Genomic DNA, 24,821 nt, shown 5'->3' on the forward strand with positions numbered 1-24,821 from the left:
TTCATATCCCATTCACAGGCAAACAAAAACCTGTCTTTTTTCAGATTAGATTTTACATACTGATTTTTAAAAAAATGTTTATTTCTTCACCTCCTGGATGCATTAGATATAGACACTTGATGAGAAAAGTTTCACTTAGAAGTAGAAGAAAAGCAAAATCATTGTGCCAAAGACAATTGCAAATAAGAACTGTGTTCCCTTTTTTCCTGCAGGTGACCATTGATTGTCCTTGGTCAATTTACTCCACTATTATTGCATTAACATTCTGCATACCCTTCAATGCCAAGCATTCCTTGCTGTCAGCTGGCAAACGGTAATGTACTCATTATTTATTTATTGTTTCTTTCTTCTTACAAAGTATGGAGCTGTATGAGGTTTCATAACTCATATTTATAGCAGGTTTTTTTAAAAATATATAAGTTGGGCTTTCACTGTCTTCCCTGTGGAAGCTTGTGCATTTCCTTTCGTGTTCTTTCATGACAATAAAACAAATTTGTGGTTTTGGAAATAGGACCACAGGATGAGCCCAGTTATCCTGTTTGTGTGTAGTTTGGTTTTGTTTACTGTGAAAGAGGATGTTTTGCAGCCTTGTTTTATGGACATGGGACTCTTCCAATGTAACTCCTCAGTTTTTATTGAAAAAAACTGTGTTGCATTTTTCAGGAAATATGTGCAAGTCTGCGTACAGAATTTGTCAGAACTCTGTTTCCAGCTTTCAGACTACAGCCTAAAAAATTCTGCTGAGTGTACAGATTTGCAGCTGGTACCTCTCAACCCTGCATCTCAACAGGTAAAATTCACTTGCAGATTTATTCAATTTATTCATCTTATGGTTGCAGTTTGTCATTGGGTTTTAGGAAAAAAAAATCAGCTAGAGACAGTTTTCCAATTAAATACAGCTGTAAACCAGTTCAGTTGCAGAGCAGTTTCTTACCACAGAATTATGGAATGGTTTGGGTTGGAAGGGGATTTGAAGATCAACAAGTTTCAGTCCCCTGCTCTGGGCAGGGACACCTTCTACTGGACCAGGATGCTCAGAGCCCCATCCAACCTGGCCTTGAACACTTCCAGGGATGGGGTATCCACAAATTCTCTGGGCAACCTTGAAGTTTCTTTCAACCTTATCGGAACGTATTAAATTGTTAATTCTTGGTGCCTAGAAAAAGTATGTAAGAATATATTAGTAATTTAAACAAATTTTACTTTTGATTAAAATATTTTAAAATATGAAATTGAACTTCACTGAATGTGAAGTGTTTCCTCTTGAAATATTTGATTCTGACAGTGAAATGGATCCTTTCTTTTACAAAGATGTGCATTGTGAAAAAGATTCACCGTTAGTCATTTTGTTCCCTATTTCCCTAAAGATTTATTGAGTTTGTTTCTCTAAACTGTACCAATGTCAGAACAGACAAACATATTCATGTGTGCAATTTCCTCTCCTTTCTCAGAGGAAGGAAGCAGCTAACACTCCAAACATTCTCTTTCAGGTGGTGTACAGTAAGCAATCAATATTCTTTGTATGGGAATTGAAGTGGACAAAAGAGCTTCCTCTCTCCTTGCAGTGCCTGTTTTCAGTCAGCTTTTGTCCAGCTACCTCTGAAGAACAGTCTCTTATCTTGAAGCCGTTCACTTATGAATTCCAAGTGGAAAATTTTTTTGTAAGTACTCCCCTAAGTTATAGGGTAGCACATCTTAACTGAGTGCAGTTTCCTAAGAAGTGAAAAGGAAAAATCAAGAAATATATTAGAAAAAATTGGTTTATATCATGAGGTTGATACCTACTTAGAATCATTGGAAAGTCAGTTTCTGAGTGACAGAGCTGTGATATGGTGAAATCACATCCTTGCCACAGAAATGTGGTAGAGCTGTAACACTTGTGCTTAATTGTGTTCCATTTTTTACTGTCACCTTCCTGGGTTAGTGCCATGACGATTGTCTGCAGCTTACTGAGCTGCTTTTTCCCTGCTGGCTTAAGATTGTGCTCTCCAAAGCAAATTGCAATTTCCAAAATATCTTTGCTATTGAAGGCATCTGAGTAGTTTTTTGCAGTGCTTGAGATGAGGTCCTCTAATGAAATATTTAGGGTTTTCTAGGCCATTATCTGAAATATTCTTCTTCCCCTTTATGGACAAACTTTTTATTCCTTTGATCAGCTAGGAAGCTTATAGGCTAGGTAGAATTCCTTTTGTAGGAAATTTTATCAACATTATTTAATCTCATCTCTAAACTCAGTGTTCCCCTTTGTGATGCTTGTGTAAAAAGCAGCATCATGAGAAGACTCTTATTTTTAAAATCCTTTTGTCTGTTTTCAGTGTGTCCTGTCTGCTTGTTGCAAACTGGCATTGGGGAACATTTCAGGTGTTTGTTTGCCTAGTGCCATGTAACAAGCATTTTTGGCACCTCTATCAGCATTTTTCTGGAGTCTTTAAAGACAACTACCTGTGTGAAACAGTGGGGGTTTTCTGGTAGAAATTTAATTTTGTAGGAATTAAAAATCAGTTCTTTAATGTGGGCACTGTTATTCCAGGGACTATGACAGGAGGAGGGATGAAGTAGTTCTGTATTACTCAGAATCTGAGTGATGTGTCTGTAAAGGGAGGAGCTAAGAAACTTATAAAAATTGTTTAAATAGTAAGATTGCTGTCCATTTAGGAGCATTGAAAGGCTGTGTTCAAGTACAGAAGTGAAGGAAAAAATAATATTTTCACTGCTGGTATCAAAAATAGGTTGAATCAAGCTTGATTTGTTCTACTGGAAGATGTCCCTGCCCATGGCAGGTGGGTTGGAGCCAGATGATCTTTAAGGTCCCTACTATTGCACAGGATTCCAGGATTCCATGTTCTATGATTTTATTAAACTGAGCAAGAAAATGAAGTGAACATTACTTATAAGTGATTCTTGAATTAAGAAGATTTAACATGATGTGTCTGTTATGTGTAAAGTTGGTTCTGTACCCATTGTCCAGTTCACTTTTAACACAAATAAAACAGCCCTTTTTCCTTGATAACAGCACTGTTTTCTTCCTGACAGACATTGTACCATGTGAAAACTGAAATCTTCCCACCCCTGGATGCAGAGTACTGTAAAACAGGCTCACTCTGCTCCTTAGAGGTGTCCATCACCCGGCTTGTGGAGCTCTCTGAGGTTGACAGAGATGAAGCATTAACAGAATCAGATGGATATTGCACAACAAAACTTATGTATGAAGGTAAGACTATTTTCTTAAGCATTTTAATAAATTTCCACCTAATTTTTTCTTGACAATGACATTTGCCAGACTTGCTGTGGCATAAATTCCTTTATTGTGGGTACGCTGCTTAGTAAAGCAGTTTTCATTTTGCCAGACTGAAAATATTTTATTTTCCCCTCATTAATCTGCCTTCCAGTGGAGTAGAAATGTTCTTCAGACTGGATGGATACATGCTTGAGGCCCAACTGTGGTCCCCTCTGTGTAGGGCTGTTTTCTTACCTTGCACAGCTCTTCACACATAAAAACTGGTGGGCTTTTAGATGTTGCTAAAATGCAGATTTTCAAAGTGCTCTAAAACTATCCTGAGGGTTCTCTATTTTTCACAGAAGAACTTGATAGTGTTTTCTCTTTATTCTTGCAGTTGTTGACAACAGCAGTAACTGGGCAGTCTGTGGAAAAAGCTCTGGAGTGATTTCTATGCCTGTAGCACCTCGAGCAACTCACAAAGTGCACATGGAAGTGATGCCACTGTTTGCTGGGCATCTGCCTTTCCCTGATGTCAGATTGTTTAAATACCTCCCTCACCATTCTGCTCACTCCATGCAGCTTGATGCTGGTAAGGCCATTTTGACCACGTGGCTACTTACAGAAATTACTCTGCTTTTCCTGTGTTCTTGTGTAAAGAGAAAAGGAAAGCAAGAAATACACTGACAATATATGGACCAGATACTCACAGGTGTCTTTGCTACCTTCACACAGTCCTAAATTGAAACTTGCTCTCATGGGAACTTTGAATTTGGGTTCCCACCTAAATTTTTGAGGAGGAATAATAAATGCATTGTTCTCTTATGTTTCCTTTAAAGATTAGTATGCAAATCAGTTGTCACTGGATTTATAATCAAGTGAAAACTGTTTCATAACCCTCTAATCCTGCAGTTCCATTTTCTCTAAATTGTGTGTGTCTTCATTAGCTTTGAGATTCTTTCCCCAGTTTTCAAGGGTTGAATGTGAAATAAAAGAACTGCTGAAAATGTGGGCCATTCAGTTAGATGCAGAGTTTAAATTAACACAGCCATGTAGAGTATTTATCTGTAATGAGTGAAAATTCACTCATAGAAGCAATACAGCTTTTGTCAATGGAGCTGCCAGTGTGCATCCCTCTAGCTTGTGACAGGTGGAAATTCACTCAGAGAAGCAACATAACTTTCTGTCAATGGGGCAGCCAGTGTGCATCCCTCTAGCTTGTGACAGGTGGGAGGTCATGCTATTGAAATTTTCATTCTAAACCAGTATAATTCACTGTTACATCTGGAGCTGGCCAAAAGTGTGCACAGACTGTTACCTCAGCGGAGATGATCAATAACTCTGAACATGTGTTAAGCTGACTGTCAGAGCTCTGAAATGACCTTTTAGACTTAATTGGTAGAATAAAACTCTATTTTTTCCTTTTGTTTTCACACAGATAGCTGGATTGAAAACGATAACCTGTCTGTGGACAAGAATGTGGACGAGCAGGCTGACAGCAGCAGCATCAGGAGCAGGGGCAGCCTGCACTCCACAGCCAGCGGGGAGCACAAGGGGCTGCCCATGCCCCGGCTCCAGCCCTTCTCCCCGGGCCAGGTCTTCAACAGCAGCACAGGGATGCAAATCCTGGTCATTCCCAGCAAGGACGACCACGTTCTGGAGGTCAACGTCACGTGACAGCTCGGAGTGACACCAGGAACCCCTTAGGAACTGGATCTGAAAGCACTTTATGGGATAATGACCTGCTCAGTCCTCGTTGCAGCATTAACTCCAGGCGTGTTCTGGCCGTGGAAGCAGCAGACAATTGTATCAATTTCAATGTACAGTGAGCCTTGTGTCAGCTAGTTTATATTGCCACTTTAGTATGTTTCGTGTCAGCTATTGGGTTTTCTTCCTGCAGTCACATCCCTGCATCACAACAACCAACACAGGGCAACAAAAAGCAAAAAAATCCAAATCTTTGGACCACTTCTTTATTTTTGTTGGGCAGCTGAGAGATTTGTTTCATGCTTCCTACGTATTTTAGAATGTAGAGTTGGATGATGTAATTATCCAAATCTTGAATTTTTATGTAATAATTTACAGGCTTTTCCACACATGTGCCAGAAACATAACAGAGCATACAACAACACATTCACTGGTGTAACAGTTGCTTTTCTGGTTTGCTTTTATTTTGTTTGTTTGATCATTGTTAATTCCTGCCATTGCAATTTTATATTAAACTTCCATCATTTGCATACTTAGATGCATGGAAGAGCTACTGCTATAAACAATCTTAACTGAACAAAATTCCTTAATTTTCTGAGGCTTTCTCCTTCACAGAGTAGACACTGTGATGTCACATATTATATGATTTTTTTTTTTTTTTGGGGTGGGCTTTGGGTTATCCTCTTGCATATTTCTTACCAAAGAAAGATATTGATAGAATTTAATAATAAATTATTTGGCTTATTGAGTTCCCAGATTAATTTCTTTGATTACCATTTCCAAGTGGCTTGGTTTGCTGCCCCAATTTTGAAGTTGGGGCAAAAATTTCACTATGATGTGATACTTGAACAGTCAACCTTTCATCATAAAGGCTTAGTGTAATTATTACTGATTAGAGGCCAGACTTGTGCATTCATGATGAAAGAAGGAGGTTGGTTTGATACAGGAAAGCTTGCAGATGTAGAATAATCGTGAAGCAAAGTTAAAACATGTAACTTAAAGAATTTCATTATTTATATCTGAAATGTAAATACAAAAAATGTAAAAAAAAAAAAAAGTGTAATTTTTGTGAATGTTGCAAATTCACCTGTGACTGGAAAAATTACAACTTCTTCTGATGTCCTGCTTCTGATATTGAAACTTGTGCATTTAATGTGAGAATGACCTTTTCTACTTGCAGATCTATAATGGTGCGTTGTCAACAGACTCCACAGAGGAAACAGTCCCATGGCAAACACTTGTCAGCAAAACTGAAGTGAGGAGCTGCTCATTAGACAAACTCATTGTTACTATTTTCTTTTCTTCCGCTAAATTACAAAGGGGAAATAAAAAACAAACCCTCTTTGCAAAAAGAATCACAAGTTGAAAAATGAATAGGCACCCTGCACTGGTCTAAACATTTTACTTTAATTTTATTTTTTATTTAAAAATTCTAATTAGATGTATAAAGTAGACCTGCTAGCTGAAAATGTTCTTATTATGCATCTTCTTTCTGTGAAGGAATGCCCTTTCTCTGTGGAAATCATACCATTTTATTCTGGATAAAACCCAAAGCATCATTTAGTGCGAATGGCTGCTGGGATTCTCTGACTGGAAAAGGTAACAAGTTAGTGACTTTGACACTGCAGGTATTATTAATTCCATTTTCATGGTTTGCTATTAAATCATTTTTCACATTGTTCTGTAATATACTGTTAGATCAAACACATTGTACTAAGATTGTTTAATGAAATTGTAAGCGTTACAGTTCTAAATATACATGTTTTAAAAAGAAATCACCTTCTCTGCTCTGTGAGTTCTGTTTGGTCTGGAGGAGTGATTGTGTCAGCTGTTTTAACCAAAGCTGCTTTTGTCTGCAAAAATCAGATTTATTACCTGGTGTGCAATTACACACTTGAAGTAGACATTGATTATTTATTTATTTATTTCAGCCTTGCCCAAACCTGGAGCCTCCACAGTATTCCACAAATCCAGCACACCCCTCCAGACTTTTCCTGCTGTTATTTATACACAGAAATTCAGTGTTGGCAACCTCCCAGGTACAGCCCCTCTATTATGAGTGGTTAATAATTTCCACCCAAATTGTGTAATCCCAGCTGATTTCTATGCATCCTCCAGGGAAGGGTCTTCACCTGGGCAGGGTCTTTTTGCTCTGTAGGTCTGACTTTTAGTATTATAATAATAATAACAAGTTATTTACATTATTATTATTATTTTCATTTTTATTTTTATTTTTAATTTCTATTATTTCAGTTATAGGATACCTGGACCTGAGTCTTTTGCCAAGTTAGCAACATATACATAAGACATACATTCATATTTTGATTTACTGCATCCTTAAAGCTCATTAGTTATAATGAGCTCATCAGCTCATTAGGATATCCATAACTAAGGGACACTGCTGTCTGTACCAGCAATTAATTCTCCTTCCTTGCTGATTAGGCTTGGAAGTATACAAAGATCAACCATCAAAGAACATCTTGACTTAAGTTAATTTTGACATATTCCACATTTTGCAACACTAACACCAGTGAGTGATTATCCAAGGACCCAGCTGAAGAAGCACAGACAGTAAGGATTAAATGGATTGCTAAGCCTCAAACACCAATAACCATTCAAATGGGAAATACCAAGATAGGGCAGCATTTCTCTGGTGCCAGTTTTGCTGATCATGTCCATGATGGCCACACAAGCCCCAGTGTGGGTGCAGAAGTGGGGTCAAGGAGAAGGCAAGACCAAGAGAGGGGGACTGAGACCACCAAGGACCCCAAAGCAGCCCCTGACACCTTCTGGAGCTCTCCCTCAGCAGGTGCTGCGTGCCCCAGTCTTGTGTCAGACATGAAGAATTCCCTTCCTGGGGAGGGATGTGGGTGTTCCAATGCTAATCTGACTGTACATAACCCAAGGAACTTTTCGTTCTGTGGGCCCCCATCCCCAAAGGATCAAGACTGTGACCATCTCTCCGACCAAGGGACATCGAAATGCCAACACTCAACTCTCATCACCAGATCCATGAGTGCTGTTATGTTTCCACTATCTACTCTTACCCATTCCTTCCCTTTTGTTCTTTTCCTTATGTATTTTCTTGATTATATTTTTTACACTTTTACTGAAAAGAATCAAACTGGCCACCAACATCCTCTCCACTGCAACAAAACTGCTTTAAAATAAACCTCTCACATCTATGCACTGGGCATTCAGTGTTGTTCCACACTAATTACAGAATCCCAGAACAGTCAGAGTTGGAGTGACCTCTGGAGATCACCCAGTCCATTCCTGCCAAGGCAGGGTCACCCAGAGCAGTGGCACAGGGCACATCCAGGTGGGTTTGGAATGTCTCCAGAGAGGGAGACCCCACACCCTCCCTGGGCAGCTGTCCCAGAGCTCTGCCACCCTCAACATAAACAAATTCTTCCTCATGTTGAGTTGAAACTCCTTGTGTTTTATTTTACAGCCACTGCTCCTCATTCTGATGCTGGCCAGCACGGAAAAGAGCCTGACAACATCCTCTGACACCCACCTTGGATATATTTATATCGATTGATGAGCTTTCTGAGCCCTCTTTTCTGCAGAATAAACACGCCCAGCTCTCATAGTCACTCCAAGGCAGTTACACTAAAAAGTATAAATACCATAATATATTTAGTAAAAAGAACCAGAGCTCCTGTAGCTCGTAGCGGGTACTGGGGAGTGCCCGGAGCGGCTGAGGGGGGCGGCAGGCCCGTGGCTGGGGAAGAGCAGAGCGATGCCACGGCCCGGGAGCGGCAGCTCACAGTATAATATATTCCCCATAGTATAATACAGCCCGTGTCAGCCCGTCCCTTTCTCTTTCTCCTCCTTTCCTCCTCCTTTTCTCCTCCCTCTCTCCTCCCAGTCCCTCCCTCTCCGCTCCCTTCCTTCCCTTCCCCTCGTTCCCGCCCCTGGGTGCCGCAGTTCCGTGGCCGCGCTCCCCACGTGTGGCCGCCATGCGCTTCGCGTACCGGGTGAGCGCGGGCCGGGGGGCAGCCCCCGATCCCCAGCACCATCTCCCCATCCTCTCTCCCCGATCCCCATCTCCGCAGCCCCTCTAACCCTGCCCTTTCCTGCCCCCGCAGTTCTCCGGCCTGCTGGGCACCGTGTACCGCCGCGGCAACCTCAGCTTCACCCGCGATGGCAACTCCCTGCTCAGCCCCGTGGGCAACAGGATCTCCCTGTTCGACCTCAAGAAGTGAGAGCGGCGAGGGGCGGGCAGGGCACACAGGGCGGGGGTTTCGGGGGGAATAAAACTCTGAGGGCGTTTTGGAGCCCGATCCATGGGGCTGTCCGGGATGCTCGGCCTGCCGAAATATCCTGGAAGGGGTCTGCTTTAGCGTTAAAAGGTAGAAGGCTGCCAATGGAATACCTGTCACGGTGTTGTGCGGGTACACCCGTGTGGAGAATAGCAGAGGAATTATGTAAAGGTGTATTTCAGAGGGAAAAAGAAAAGGGAAGAAATAGATTTGTGTTTGATTTAGTTGTTGTGGTTTCTTTGTGTGCTTCTGTCTTGTATATAACAAAAATTAGAGCATCAGCAGCCTTTCCTGTGTGCCAGAGTTGTGATTGATGCTCCCTGTGCCTGCATTCCACTCAGGAACCTGGAATTATAAATCTGTTATGCAGAATTACAGACCATCCTGGGCTGGAAGGATCATCGAGTCCAGCTCTTGCCCCTGCACAGAACAACCCACCTACTTGATGTTCATGAGATTGTGACAGCTGAACAAAGTTGTCAGGGTTTTACATTAAATTTTGTCTATGGGCTTACCAAAGGTATCAAACCATATTTCACTGACACTGATGTTCTTCCTGCATTCCTGTCCCCATTTTACTGTTGTGTGTTTTTGTTGCAGTAACAAGTGTGAGACGTTGCCCTTGGCTACACGGCTCAATATTGTGTGCGTGGGGCTCTCTCCAGATGGAAGCCTTGCCATTCTAGTTGATGAAGGTACTTGCACAGAGAGACATGTGTTTTGTAAAAGAATTCACTAAAAATGCAGCCTTGAGAGGAGGAAATCTGTATTGTTAGGTCTTCAACCTTAACACAAAATTTGAAGTGGTCTGCTTTAGAAATTGCATTATAATTTTTGGGTAAGGTATCTTTATTTACAGAACTTGTTTACAGACTTTGGATAGTGTCTCATAATTTGGACTGTATTTTTTTAATTTTAATAATATTAACCACACTGTCTGGAAAAGTTTTTCCCCATCCTCTTTAAGAAAATAATGTTTTCTATAGTTATGATTTCTTTGGGAGCTCAATTATTCTCATGATCCTTTCTTTCTGCCCTTACAGAGGGAGCTGCCTTGCTTGTCAGTTTGATTGGGAAATGTGTGATACATCAGTTTTATTTTCACAAGCCAGTTCACAGTGTCAGCTTTTCCCCTGATGGCAAGTAAGTAAAAGTGCAAGCTTCAGAACAAAACAGCAGGAATTGCCCCATAGACTTATGAAGATTATGAAGACATCCTGACCAATCTGGGAATGTTTCCTATTCATGAGTGAGGGGAGATTTTGAGCTGATCAGGGTCACTTTGTAAAACTGAGAGGGTAAGAAAAGAAGGAAAGCAAAGCCTTGGAAGTAGAATATCCTGGTGTGAGTGTTTGAATTTTTTCTTCTGTTTTGGGGCTTTGAGAATAAGAATTTCATTATTCAACTTCAGTGATTTTTGCTGAACGTTTTCTCTTTTATAATGCTTAAGTTGGGAGATAATATAAATCTGCAAATACTTTGGTTTTCCTTCAAAAGCAATCAATTTTTATTGTTTCAGTAGTGCAGGAGCCTCTTTATTATTGTATTGCTTCACTGTATTGCAATCTATACTGAACAGTTCTTTGCTTTATCAGCTTTGTGTGCAATGATGTCTTTTTTCCCCCCCTTGCCAGGAAATTTGTGGTTACAAAAGACAATCTTGCTTACCTGTACCATGCTCCTGGGAAGAAAAGAGAATTTAATGCATTTGTTCTGGACAAAACCTACTATGGCCCATATGATGAAACAACTTGTATTGACTGGACTGATGATTCCAAGTGAGTTGTTAAACTGAAGTTGTTTACCTGCACATGTTGATATTTTAATGCACATTGCATTTCCTCTGAAGTATTGTACTAGCTTTAAAAATTCTGTCTTTAATTTAAAAAATAGAATTAGGCAGACCAGAAAGTATAAAAAATGGGAATCAACAGTGGATTCTTATTTGAAAATGCATAGTAATTCATAAAAAGAACAGATCTTATGAATGTGAACAGGGTTGACCTTTTGAATGTGTTTTAGCCCCTTCTATCTCTGCTACAGTCACCAATCACAATTTACAACACTTGTTTGTAAAATTAAAGTGGTGACTGCTGGATTTGAGCTCAGAACATTCTCCACTCAGGGAAGAGTTTTGCAGCCCAGTGTTCTGATTTTCTTTTCTGTTTTTCTTGTGCAGGTGCTTTGCAGTGGGGAGCAAGGACATGTCTACGTGGGTTTTTGGAGCAGAACGATGGGCAAACCTGATCTACTACTCCCTTGGAGGCCATAAGGATGTCATAGTTGCCTGCTTTTTTGAAGAGAACAGCCTGGATGTATGTATAATCACACAACACACCTGAATTGTAATTTACAATAATGGAAACAGAACCTTATCTGTAGGTGACTATTTTGACAATATCTCAGAATTTAGAAAATACAGACGTGTCTTTTGATTGCTCTGCCATAATTATGTGTTTAAATTTGTTTACCCAAACCATTATAGATTTAAATGTGAAAAAGTTATTTAGTTTAGCTGTGATGCTGACTGGTTATCAAGTTGCCTTTGGTCCTTGCAGAATTTTTCTGGGGGCAGGCATATAATTCACCAGTTCTCAGGACAAGTAAAACTCCCAGTTTAAAGCACCTTGGAGTCTATCCTGAGAATAGAATGCATGCTTTTTTAACCGTTCTGCAAGTCCATATTCTTATTTCTGCAGAGCACAGAGCATGGATATTGGACAATAATTTGTGTGTTTGTATTTCAGCTGTACACAATTAGCCAGGATGCAGCTCTGTGTGTGTGGCAGTGTGACACTGAGCTGGATGGTTTGAAGCCCATGCCCCCTAAAGATGCAGCAAAGGAAAAGAAGGCAGCAGAAGATGATGAAGAGCTGCTTGAAGAGCCCAAGGGTGAAGAAATTCATGGGAAAGCTGATCCAAGTGAAGAAGAGACTAGAAATAAAGTTAAATATTCTCGTGTTGCCAAGTAAGTGGTTTTCAGTTATCAAAAATCAAAGTTGTAGTGGGGATTTATTGTATTGGGCTTTTTTTAAATCTGTTATAACTAATTCAAAGCGGTATAAAACTGTCCAGGATTTAGAAATTTACTGCACATCCCATTTTAAGTAGTTCTGGCAGAACTTCTGTCTGTCTTACCTTGATTATATGATGGGCACTACTTGTCACTTTCAGAATAGCAAGTGTAATTTTAACAGTATAAGAAATACTGACTCATGGTGTCCTGATGTTTGGAACTCAGAAATTGTAAATGGGATCTTTACTACAGTACCCTCTCTGAGTCTTGAGGCCTTGGTTTCTTGCCAGAAGGGGTTGGTTGACTTCAGGAGATGACATAAAGCTGGCTCATCAGCCTCTTTGGTGGGCTGCTTGGAGATGCAGCTCTGACAACACCCTGTTCTTCAACATTCACCTTTTTTCTTGTTTCTTGGGTGCCAGGTATTTTTTCAATAAAGAGGGAGATTTTAATAGCCTGACAGCTGCAGCCTATCACAAGAAAACACATCTTCTAGTCACTGGCTTTGCCTCTGGAGTCTTCCACCTCCATGAACTTCCAGATTTCAATCTGATCCACTCCTTGAGGTGAGCCATGGGGTTGTCACTGTATTTGGTTTGGTTTTTGTGGGGGAAGGGAATAGGTTTTTTTGCAGGGGTTTCATGTTTGTTTGATTGAGAACACATCATGTTAAGCAGTGAAGGATGAATAAAAAAAGAGCACAAAAACCATAAAACATGACTGACTGTCTAATACTGCAATTTTTGGAAAGGCAGAACCATAAATTTATGTAATAAATACCATATAATTCCACTCCTTATTCTGGAAAAGTTAGATCTGAATAAGGAAACTGCACAGGAGTTCCTGGTTGTTGTCTAGACTTTGTTAACTCTGTCCATTTTAATATTTTCAGTTTCTTTGTAGAAAATATTAGCTGGAAAGTTCTGCATATGGAAAATTATCTGCAAATTGTGTCTAAGTTGAGAAATCAAATCAGATTCTTTTCCATAACTATAGACAATTTCCATGTACACAAAAGCCCCTATTTTATTTTCTTAAACTTGGGGAGTTTCACTCTGTTGGCAAGAACATTTTTGGGATGCAGATATTCTGCCTTCATTCTGAATAAGGAATATTTGATGGTTGGAGTGGAACAAAGGAATAAATTGTGGTTTTTGATGTTACAGTGCTACAGAAGTTCAGTAAAACAACCAAACAACTTGCTTGAACAGTGTTAATAAATATTAGACTTGAAGTTTTATCACACAAGTTTGTTTATTAGTTAATTCTCTTTACTTCAGTATTTCAGACCAGAGGATAGCTTCTATTTCTATCAACTGCACTGGTGACTGGATTGCCTTTGGATGTTCAGGTTTGTCAGTGTTTTTGGTCTGTATTCATGGGAAAAATAAGAAATGTGGTGGACATGAGGCCCAAATTCCTCTTGCTAGTTTTGACTCCAAATGTTAAATAATAGTCTCATATCTGTGGTGTCTAGGTATAGTAAAGAAAATAGCACTGATTAATCTCTCACAGAATTCTGATGATTCAGGAGAATATTTTATTGATACAGGAAAAAACACTTGCTGTATTTTATATACTTCCTATATTTTATGTAGGAAGGCTTTTAACAGAGCTAGGGAGAGCCCAGATCCCCTGTAGTTAATTTCTGCTTTCATTCTGGGCTGTTCTCTCTCCCTTTGCCACATGTTGCCCTTGGCATTTTACAAACCTGCCTGGATGTTCCAGCCTTCCCACCCTGTCCATAACAGTTTTCACAAAACCCAAAATTTTACTTTTATATTCAGCCCTGCTTTTTATTCCAGCTCATTTATCAACTGGTTGATAGCATTGCTGTTGTAGTATTGAAAACATTATTCTATGTAACAGCTTATGGAGGAAATTTTTGGGGAAATTGCCTTGAAGTTATAAAAGGAAAAAGCTCATATTAGGAATGAAAGATGCAGAATTCAACCTGTCTGCATTAACCTTTGGGTTTTTTTGGTTTTTTTTGACATTGCTTGCCAGTGTGTGTTTTGTGGCCTGCATTTGCATTGTGTTGGTGGCTGTGGTTAATCCTGCTGTGCTCACAGGTCTGGGTCAGCTCCTGGTGTGGGAGTGGCAGAGTGAGTCCTACGTGCTGAAGCAGCAGGGCCATTTCAACAGCATGGTTTCCTTGGCATATTCTCCAGATGGACAGTACATAGTAACTGGAGGGGAGGATGGCAAAGTGAGTGAGGCAATATTGCTGAAATGTAAGCTTTTAATAATGTACTAAGCAGCTTGACTTTCCATTTTATGTAGAAAATGTTACTGTAATTGGTACATATTTTTCTTACTATAAAGTCATAATTTTTTTTCCTCTCTTTCCTTAAATGTTTTGATTTTTCTCTCTAGAATATATATATTTTGCTTTGTTACTACCTGTGGCTGCAACTTGCATCACTTATGCTTTCTAGCAGGTGATTTTTTAATTATTACAGGTCCAGTCACCATAAATGCAGAAGTAACTAATTCACCAATGTTAATTTATTTGTGGTCCCATGATATCTTGGGATGTATGAACTTCAGCCCCTCAACTTCTTACCCTTTAAATAATTGGTTTTTTATATTAAATTGATTTCAAATGATTTATGCAAGTGCAATTTTTTTTTGTTTAAATGTGCCATTCCAGAAGCTTGTTATTTAAAAGAGAAATTAACTTCTCATGGATGACTTGCATTGAAATGATAGGCTGTTTGTACAGGTGCCTTTATTTTAAAAGGTGTTTTGCCACAATGTCTTGGCACATAAATGGGACAGCAGTAGTAGCTGATGTCCTGTCAAAACTTTTAAATGGCAGAAAAAGATCTGTCACTTTCTGCCATTCAGGATGAAAATTGGCCAAACTGAGAAGTCTCAAACTGCAGAAGGCTAAATGCATAAAATTTTTGTTCAGGGAAAAAAACCTGAAACAACTGGAATATCATCTCAATTGTAACTTTTGTAATGGCTTTAGAGTTGGTTTTGAATTTGACACCTGTCTTATTTGACAGTATAAGCCCGGAAGCTCAAGATGCTCGTCAAGTGTTACTTTCCTTTATTAACTTTGTTTCAACTTTGTTTGTGTCTGTCTCCACTTAGGTTTTTATGTTGCAAATTTGTCTTAAGAGGTTTAATGATAATCTCTGGCCTCTTGACTGCTATTACTGAAAGTCTTTCATGCTGTTGCAGAGTTCTATAATTAGGTTTTCTTTGCCGCTGCCTTACCCTTATTTTCTCTCTTTACTGATGATGGCGATTCTAAGAATTCTTTTCTTGTCTGTCCTGCAGGTGAAAGTGTGGAACACTTCAAGCAGCTTTTGTTTTGTCACCTTTACGGAACACAACAGTGGTGTAACTGCTGTAACTTTCACTTCCACTGGTTACGTTGTCCTGAGTGCTTCCCTGGATGGAACAGTGCGTGCCTTTGATCTGCACAGGTAACTCTGCATGAAAGCTTTTCTGTCTTATTTAGTCCTCAGCTTTCACACTCCCCCCAAAATACAGCAAATTGCTCTTTGCTTGTTTGAAGTCTCATAAGGGTGAGCAGCACTGCCTTACTGGTTTTGGTTCAGCCTTTGATTTAAATTTAGGTAGTTATTACTCTTACTTCATCCAGTTTCTGTAAAGAAAATTCTGGAAGAACTTTGATCAGAGAAGCTGGAAATCCAGGAAAATCATTGTCTGGCTTTACTCAAATGAGGAGAAGGCACTTTCTATAGTATAATGCAGCTGTGCACAGAACTGGGTGTGTAAACAAGCCCATGTTTCTAAAAAATTGACACATGCTATTTAATAGAAGAAGGCTCCTCTGAGTATTTCTGTCTCCTACTTCTGCAGAGTTTTTCATTTTGAATCTTGTAATCATGTTGAGGCATCACATCTAATTTTATAAAACCAATATTTTTTCTGTACATGGCTTAGAAGTCTTTACAAAACAAATTAACTCCTTTTGTAAATAAACTTGTCAAACACACATTTAAATAAATCTACATAAAATGTTCTCACAATTTCTTTTCACCTCCTCAACAGGTACCGGAATTTCCGAACCTTTACCTCTCCACGGCCAAGTCAGTTCTCCTGTTTAGCTGTGGACTCCAGTGGTGAGATTGTGGCAGCTGGTTCCCAGGATTCCTTTGAGATATTCATCTGGTCAATGCAGAGTGGGAGGCTGCTGGATGTAAGTCCCAGAGTGTTGGGAGGGCTTGAATTTAACCCTGTGTGGATATGGTGATACTCAGCAACTTTGGGATTAGTCAGGGGGGTTTCAATACAACTTGAAGTGTTTTGTTATATTTATGTTCAAAAACTTTAGCTACACTATGTTGCTCTCAGCATTTTTTAAGTTTTATTTATTGCATGGAGCTCACCCTGAATTTGTGTCGGAAATAGTTATTAAAATTTTTGAGTAATGAGCTCTTTCTAGTGATGAACTAACACCAGTGTTGCTGAGCTAACACATGGGCATGAAAGTCTTTCCCTTCTTGTTCAGAGGTGTTCTTTTCCACATATTTTCTGCAGGCAATGAAGAAATTGCAGTGGTTGTATTAAGACTGATACAGATTTCATGAAGGGTTTTGGTGGGGCAGAGCCAGGGGCATGATTTTTCAATTATTTTTCAATTCTTAAGCATTCCTGTACATCTTGTACAAGTAGAAGAGCTCAGTGATTTACGTATTTAATTTGGCACAGCCATGGAATACAGATGACTTCAGTAACTCAGGATATACTTGACTGGATCTCCAGAGTTTTGAGTTTATTTTCTTTCCTTGATATTTTTTTGGAGGAGTAGGAACTTCATGAAGTGAAAATCTCTGTTACTCTTATTCTCAGTTTTTAATTTTTGTTTTTATTCTGAAATGTTCAGCTGCAGGAGATACTGAATTCTCAGAGCAATGACTTGGTTTCTCACAATTGGTCTGATTGTTTTGAAAGGAGGGAGGAAATTGGCACACTGCATCCCTAAAGTGTGTGCAGAGGAGTGGTTGTAGGTGCCTATATCGTGGTAGCACTTCAGGGAATTTTTTTAAAACTTGTGAAAATAAAAAGTTGAGAATCACTGGTGTGTATCATGCCCTGTGTCCAAAAGTGATCTCAAATGTGTGTGGACAATTCAGGCATGGTTTATTGGCTGTGTCTGGAGTTTACTGAATGCAGACCACACAGATTTCAGTTTCTTTCACCTAATTCCAGGTTATTTTTTTCTTCTCTTTTTAGGTCTTAGCAGGTCATGAGGGTCCCATCAGCAGCTTGTCCTTTAATCCAATGAAGTGTGTTCTAGCCAGTGCCTCTTGGGATAAGACTGTAAAATTATGGGATATGTTGGACAGCTGGAGAACTAAGGAGACATTCATAATAAACTCAGATGGTAATTTTTGTTTCATTTCTCATCTTTTATCAAATACAAAAACACTGTGTAAAATATGTAACAATACAACGTGTCAAATACAGAGAGACTCATTCATGGAAATGGAAATCAAAGGTTCAGAGACTTCACTCTTGTGCTTGGTTAATAGTGCAATAAATGCTTTAATTCTAGCTTAGCTTTGTAATTAACTAAACATTTGTATGTTGTCTACGGGGAAAAAGTACAGTCATACTTTTTACTCTTAAACTTTTTCTAATAGCTGAGATATTAGATCCTAGAGGAATTAGGGTTTTTTCTTAGAAAAGCATCTGAGTGCATTTTTAACTGTTATGAAATTCTTTGCAGTTCTTGTTGTTGCCTTCCGCCCCGATGGCAAGGAGCTGGCAGTTGCTGCTTTGAACGGCCAGATAACATTTTGGGACCATGACAATGCTGTGCAGACTGGCTCCATTGAGGGCAGGCACGACCTGCAGATGGGGAGGAAGGAGCTGGATAAAATCACTGCCAAGCAGGCAGCCAAGGGCAAGTACGTGCAGGGGGCTGCAGTGGCAAGGGGGTGCCACGCTGGGTCACTTTGGAGTTGTTTTCCACTTGTTTTCTACATGGAGATTGCAGAGTGCCTCTGCTGTTCAGATATTCCTCATTCTGAATGTTAAAAGCCTGCCTGATATGAAGATGCCTCCCTTTTGTAGCTGGCTGTGTTCTCTCACTGCTCAGCATCATTCTGAGCACTTGTTCTTTCTCATCTGTTTGGAACTTGGGTTGCCAACATAATATTAAGCTTCTCAGGCCAAGGTGTTAATTTGCTATGTGTTAGGTTTTTAGTAGATATCTTTCTTCAGAAATACTGGTGTACAACCATTAGTATGTAGAAGTTACTACATTTTTTAAAGAAGGTAATTAAAGTATGGGGTTAATTACCTGTTGCTATGCATGTGAAGTAATGTTTAAATGCAAGTTGAATTTGTGTGCTCTCAAAAATTATCTTAGAGAAATATTTTATTCTTCTCTTTCCCCCCCCCTTTTTTTCCATATTGCTTCCACTCAAAAAAAAAAAAAAAGAAGAAAAATAGCTTTTTGGAAAAAAGTTTTAGAAAAAAGCAGTATTTTTTGCTGATGAGCTCCCAACCATGTCTTTCGAACATGCCATGGCATTGGTTTTTCTGTAGCTCTTCTGACTGTTTTTAGTGTCATGCATGATGTAGTTGAGAGCTCCTTGACTGAGCTGTGACTCAGATTCAGAAATATGGAAGTATTTCATAAAGATGTTGAAGTTCTAAATTGTCTGTGATTCATAGTAAAGCACCAAATGCTTTGTAGTGAATGTGTGTGTGAAGTGCATACCGTGTGAATGAAGATCTCCACTTTTACATGGCGTGGTTATTTTCTGAGTCTTCACATTGTACTCGTGTCTTTTAGCTCAGATGTGGCAGTGAAATTAAACTGCTTTCTCTTTTTCTTTACCAGATCTTTTACAACTCTGTGCTATTCAGCAGATGGTCAATCTATTCTGGCAGGTGGATTGTCAAAATTTGTCTGTATATATAACGTCAAGGAACAGATTCTTATGAAAAAATTCGAAATTTCATGCAACCATTCTTTAGATGCAATGGAGGTATGTGAGCACAGGAGTCTTCTTTAAATTTCCTCACCCCCACAAGACTTTGGTTTTGATATAACATCTCATTAAGAGTGATTCATGAATGTTTCTTAAAGAATGGGTTTATTTTTGTGCAGGAGAGGGGGAAGGAAATTTTCCTCTTGGAACAGAATGAATTCCTGAAACTCTTTCCAGATTTGTAGTGTGCTTGTGTTGAATGGGCAGAACTCTCAAGCATACTAAGTTAGTTGGCACTAGACTTAAAGTGGAAGTGAAAATTTAAATTACCAACCTTTTGTACGAAGCTAACTCCCCAGGTGTCAGTTTGTGTTAGCAAAAAAATGAAGGATTTTTTTTGTGGACACAGAACAACATCACTGACCTTTATAAACTCTGTTTCTGAATATTGCCAAATGCCAAATTAAATTCCTTCAGAAGCAAAGTGAATTACGAAAAACATCAGAAGGGGAAAAAATTCCAGTAACCCTTTTTACCATCCCCTTACCAGGAAGGATGATTATTGTTCATGTCAGGCTGTATCTGACTGTGGTTCCAAGTATTCCTTGTCAGCAGTGGTCTGTGAGCTGGTGTAGCTCAACATCTGCCTTGAAAGAAAGTGAACAAGCTGAAACAGAATCCTAGAGGGGATGAGTATTTAGAAAGGGGGACCAGAGAGGTCCCTAAAATCTCATTTGCAGTGTTCTGGCCACATAGCCCTTGCATTAGCACAGTGGAACCTGCAGGACAGAAAGAGCAGGGCTGCAGCTGAGGAAGCAAGCAGTGCATCTCTGGAGCAGAACAAAGTTACAATAATGTGAAAGCACAGTCTAAACTGAGCTCTGCTGTTTGAGAGGAGATTCAGTGCCGTGAATGGAACTTGCATGTTTTTCCAGGAGTACTTAGATCGGAGAAAAATGACTGAATTTGGCAGCATGGCTCTGATTGATGAAGGCGGTGGAGGTGATGAAGGTGTTGCCATCCCTCTTCCTGGAGTAAAAAGAGGTATGGCTTTGGCTTTGCTCTCTTTGTTTCTGCTTTTGTGTGCATCAGAGCCTTTGACACAGGTAAGAAGGGTTTGACTTGTTTAGCTCAGTTTTAACATCAGGATTACAAAATTTGGTCCCACCAGTTGAGCTGTAGGATCTCTTGGGCATGAACTGTGCCTCCCTTACCCAGCCTTGAATTCTGCCAGGTTTTACCATGCTGCACTTTAAATAATGGTAACATCATAGTCAGAGTTGATAACTAGACTGTGAACTTGTGATAAATCTGTTCAATCACTCCCAAATTTCTCTTTTAGGTGACATGAGCTATCGACACTTTAAACCAGAAATAAGGGTGACTTGTGTGCGATTCTGTCCTACAGGTTAGTACCAACAGTTAATATAGGATTTTTTTTAAAATTCCATATAAAATATGTGAAAGAATAGAGTACTGGAGGATTATCATTACTCTTCTGTTTCCATTCTAGAACACCCCTCTTTGTTGTTAAATATTATTTCTCTTCTAGGACGAAGCTGGGCAGCCACCACCACAGAAGGTCTCCTGCTCTATTCACTGGACTCTGGGCTAATTTTTGATCCTTTTGAGCTGGATATTGATGTCACACCCAGCAATATCCGCAAAACACTGAGTCAGAAGGAATACACCATGGCTATTGTCATGGCCTTCAAGCTGAATGAAAAGAAATTAATTCAGGAGGTGATAGAGGCTGTCCCTAGCAGTGAAGGTGAGTGGGTCTGCCATGAAACCAGGCTGAGCTAGCTGTAAACAGACATGTGTTAACCAAGTTGAGGTGTAAAGGCAGACTTTTTAGTGTTAATTTATGTTTTAATTTTACCCATCTACTTCATGCTTATTTTGTGACTTCTCAGCATGGAATTTGATCAGGCCTAGAGGAGCAGGCAGAGTTTTTGAATGTCATTTCTTGGAAGCAGCTGGTGTTATAAGGGGCACATCAAGTTTAACCTGAGTTAATCACACACTGTGCCTGTGTGATGAAGACCATTAACCAGTAGCAAGGATGTAATCAGCAGTTTTAGGAATGTGATGAATCTTGTCTGTTTAGCACTTGTGGCACCACATCAGGAGTACTGTGCCTGGTTCTGGGACTGACAGCACAAGGAAAGACATTGATACTCCAGAATATCTGGTGGAGAGCTTGGAAAATGATCGGAAGGCCAGAGTACAACTGAGGAGAGTCTGTTGTAATCCACTGTTAACACGATAATTGTGTCCCTGTTTCTTAAGCAAAATCTGTTTTTGAGAATGGATTGTATATAATGAGGTCATTCAGTTATGTATGAGATTATTTTGGATGCTTCTAAATAGTGTTTCTTTGTGCTGTGCTGTTGCTAACAGCATTCAGACACTTCCTGTGTGGGCAGGTGACTTTGCTGTCTTTCAAAGTATCACTTGATGCCTCTGATTGTTGTGCATAACTGATTCCACTGAATACAGAAATTTGGGTGAGGTCAGGAGCAGCAACAATAAAGTCTGTTACTTTAGAAAAGAGGAGAAAAGGGTGAAGTAAAAATTCTGAAGGAGAGCTGCTGGGGAGAGTACTCTGCTAGGAGGAAGAACTTGGAGAGGGAGGAGTTAATTGTTTTTAAATACAGTAGTGTTTGGAAGGTTCAAAGGAGGAACATTTGTCCCCTGAGAGACTGTGGTACTGTACCCTGAAATACAGCACTAAATACCCACCACTTGCCAAAGTGCTGCTTTCTTCTCCTTCCCCCTATGCTTTCCTGTGGTCTCCTTCGTGTTATTCCAAATAGTAACTCAACTCTATTGGATGTTTATGGGGTTTTATTTTCCTTTTTGCACAGTTGATGTTGTCTGCTCATCACTGCCAGACCTGTATGTGGAGAAGTTACTGGAGTTCTTGGCCTCTGCTTTTGAGACCTCTTGTCACTTGGAGTTCTATCTTATTTGGGCTCATAAGTTGCTTATGCTGCATGGACAGAAGCTGAAAACAAGGTGAGATCCTGTGAAAGTCAAAATGGTGATAAGGATATTAAAATTAAAAACCTGTCAGTTTAAGGCTTTTACTTAACGTTTACTGATATTCTAGATAATGCATGCAATTAGAAGTGTTCTAACAATTAGAACACTTCAGTTTTACAAGTTCTGTAAAACTAATGATAAAAACTAATGATAAAACTTACAGTTTGGACTTGATCTTAAAGGTCTAAAAATATTCTAAAAATTGTGTGTGACAGAATTGGAATATGTTACTGGATTTGTGAAGATACATTGCAAAAGCATTTTTCAAATACAACAGATAAAACTGCTTGAATTGCTTAGACAATAACTGCACATTATTTCAAGAGTGATAGCAAGATTCGGCAATTGTGTTTTTAAACATTTATACATCTTAAATGTAACTGAAAGGTGATGTGAAGATACTGATTGCATTTTTACAGACCCAGCTTGTGATTATAGCCGGTAGTACTCTGTCTTCCTACAGAGTACTTCAGAACTACATGGGCCTGGTCTGTGAATTCTATTCAGCCCACCCCTAATATGGAATTTTAGACTTCTAGGAACAAAACCAAGCAAATTTACAAATTTAAAATGTGTTAAATGAGAGGTAATCTGAGAAGGAGTCCTGCAATTTAAAAACCAGTGCATTGTGTAACTCTTTCTTGCTTCAACATGGGTATTAATGTTTTAGTTACTGAAATGACTGGGACAAAATCTCTCCTTTGTTCCTGCTGAAGTTGAAGAGGACAATTTAAAACAAACTCCGCCTTGTTCAGAAAGTCTTGTATCTGAAAGGGGCTGTCATTGCTGCAGCAAGCAGAATTAGCTCTTCAAGATGCACTTGGACATTAGAAAAAATATTTCTCACAATATATTACTTGTATTGAGTGTAATCATTGTGGGCAGAGACCTTTGTTTCTTTAGGATTATCTTAAAAACTGGCATTGAAGTCGCATGCTTGTTAGAATCTTGAGAGTATAGAAATGTTCTAGATTTCCATATGTACACATGAACTGTACTACAAACTGCCTGTTCTCTCCATCCAAGGTCAGTGAAGCTGCTCCCTGTGATTCAGTTCCTCCAGAAGAGCATCCAGCGTCACTTTGAAGATGTTTCAAAACTGTAAGCATTGTTACACCCGAAAGTCCAAATCAAAAACCTGCAGTGATTTGGGGGTTGATAGTGTGCTGTTAAGGCTTTTGAGACAGCCTTCTTTTAGTTTTTATTTTAGGAGGAAAACAACATTTTCCTGTTTATTTTTACAGCTGTGAGTGGAACATTTACAACATCAAATACGCCCTGGCCATTTCCCAGCAGCGGGGCATGAAACGTGCAGCAGAGGAGACACCAGGAGATGAAGAAGAGTTGGATTCTGACAGTGATTATCTCATGCAAGAAGCTCATAAGGATAATTTGAGTTCCTAATTACTCCTTGTGAGAGGGAGAAAACCTCAGACTGTATTTTATGCAGTGGTATTCACTGAGAATGAGTGGCCCTCATAGTGGCAGCAATTCCTAACAGTGTGATGGAGTTCCATGTGATGGAGTTTCCATGATGGAAATGTGGGATATGCCATGGATGGCACTTGGTCTATTTCCTCTGCCATTTGGCTGTAAACTTGACAGCATTGATTTCTTGATTAACTGATTTCTTTTTTTTTTTAATAATAATTCCTGATTTCAAGTAAGAAAACAAAAAAGTGTTCTTAGGGAAGTTAGAAGTACAACTGGAAGAAGTTTATTCTTCATTAAAAATACCTTGCACATTAAGTATTGTGAATTTTATAGTGCAAGCTTATCCTAGACTGACTCTGAATTTTAAAAAGGATAAAAAAAATTCTTGATTGAAAATGTACTGGTCTCAACTTGTTTTAAATGTTGTTTTACTTGGATTTTTTATGTACATATTTGTGGAACAGTTTTCTTAGTTCTGTAACCTCCAAGCCCGATGAGATTTCAGTAATGAGGAGAAATGAGGACCTGTAGCAGCAGCTATTGGAGAAAATTTATGGGAATTTACAGCTTGTGTTGAGGTTTGCTTGACAGCCTTGAGATACTGTAGTGAAAATTTGTTTGGACATTACCAACTGAATAATGTAACTTAAACTGTAAGAGAATGTGTTACAAATGTCATGGTTTGCTGGATTTTCTTTTAAGTTTTTCTTTTTTTGATGAAAGCCCTTTTGTGTCTTTTTTTTTAATGTTGTTTATTAACACATTAAAACCTGAAACTTTTGATTCCCTCTGTTTTTGTGAATTGATGGGAGAACTGGTTAGTAAGACTGGGGACTTGAATACAAAGAATTGGGTTTGTCCTTGTAATACTTTGAAGCCACATGCTGAAAGGGCTTTTAATGAAGATACTACAAATATTACCAATGATCCAGAATTGATTTTGTCAGCATATTCTGCTCTTCTGGATTTGTTTTATGGGGCTTTAAATATTAAAGGTAACTGCCATGAGGTCTCCCCTCAGTCTCCTCCAGGCTGAACAGACCAAGTGCTCTCCACATGCCTTCTCCTCAACACCTTCACCATCTTCACTGCCCTCCTCTGGACACTCTCTGATAGTTTAATACCTTTCTTTTCAGCCTTTCATTCCCCATTCTGTCTGTATCTCCAGGATTGTCCCATCCCAGGTGCAGAATCCAGCACTTTTC

At 39.3% G+C, this 24,821-nt stretch overlaps 2 protein-coding genes across 2 annotated transcripts in view; both read left to right on the forward strand.

Moving 5' to 3' along the window:
* TRAPPC10 (trafficking protein particle complex subunit 10) overlaps positions 1-6,699 on the forward strand; it is a 38,098-nt gene extending 31,399 nt beyond the window's left edge. The window contains exons 18-23 of the mRNA XM_054291276.1: positions 213-313; positions 664-790; positions 1,491-1,661; positions 3,034-3,211; positions 3,615-3,809; positions 4,656-6,699. Of these exons, the coding sequence (XP_054147251.1) occupies positions 213-313; positions 664-790; positions 1,491-1,661; positions 3,034-3,211; positions 3,615-3,809; positions 4,656-4,894 (1,011 nt within the window). The 3' untranslated portion in view covers positions 4,895-6,699. The remainder of the gene's footprint in view (positions 1-212; positions 314-663; positions 791-1,490; positions 1,662-3,033; positions 3,212-3,614; positions 3,810-4,655) is intronic.
* A 2,132-nt stretch (positions 6,700-8,831) lies between these two features.
* On the forward strand, positions 8,832-24,399 carry PWP2 (PWP2 small subunit processome component). Its single transcript, XM_054291277.1, has 21 exons — positions 8,832-8,907; positions 9,019-9,131; positions 9,793-9,887; positions 10,236-10,335; positions 10,827-10,970; positions 11,372-11,507; positions 11,940-12,160; positions 12,631-12,774; positions 13,489-13,559; positions 14,281-14,417; positions 15,500-15,648; positions 16,241-16,388; positions 17,426-17,576; positions 17,922-18,102; positions 19,044-19,191; positions 20,070-20,178; positions 20,477-20,542; positions 20,687-20,905; positions 22,005-22,155; positions 23,209-23,283; positions 23,427-24,399. Exons 1-21 carry the CDS (start codon positions 8,890-8,892, stop codon positions 23,584-23,586), a joined length of 2,736 nt encoding a protein of 911 aa, XP_054147252.1. The 5' UTR covers positions 8,832-8,889; the 3' UTR covers positions 23,587-24,399.
* Positions 24,400-24,821: the final 422 nt, after the last annotated feature.

The sequence above is a fragment of the Melozone crissalis genome, unplaced genomic scaffold, assembly GCF_028551555.1.
Source record: "Melozone crissalis strain CALT ecotype California unplaced genomic scaffold, PUWL_Pcris_2 ptg000090l_1, whole genome shotgun sequence".
NCBI classification, from domain to species: Eukaryota; Metazoa; Chordata; class Aves; order Passeriformes; family Passerellidae; genus Melozone; species Melozone crissalis.

What these genes read in the sequence shown, in the direction of transcription:
- PWP2 (XM_054291277.1), top strand. An exon ending in GACTGGACTGATGATTCCAA is followed by an intron (nt 10,971 to 11,371) that starts GTGAGTTGTTAA and finishes TTTCTTGTGCAG; the next exon opens with GTGCTTTGCAGTGGGGAGCA. An exon ending in AAATATTCTCGTGTTGCCAA is followed by an intron (nt 12,161 to 12,630) that starts GTAAGTGGTTTT and finishes CTTGGGTGCCAG; the next exon opens with GTATTTTTTCAATAAAGAGG.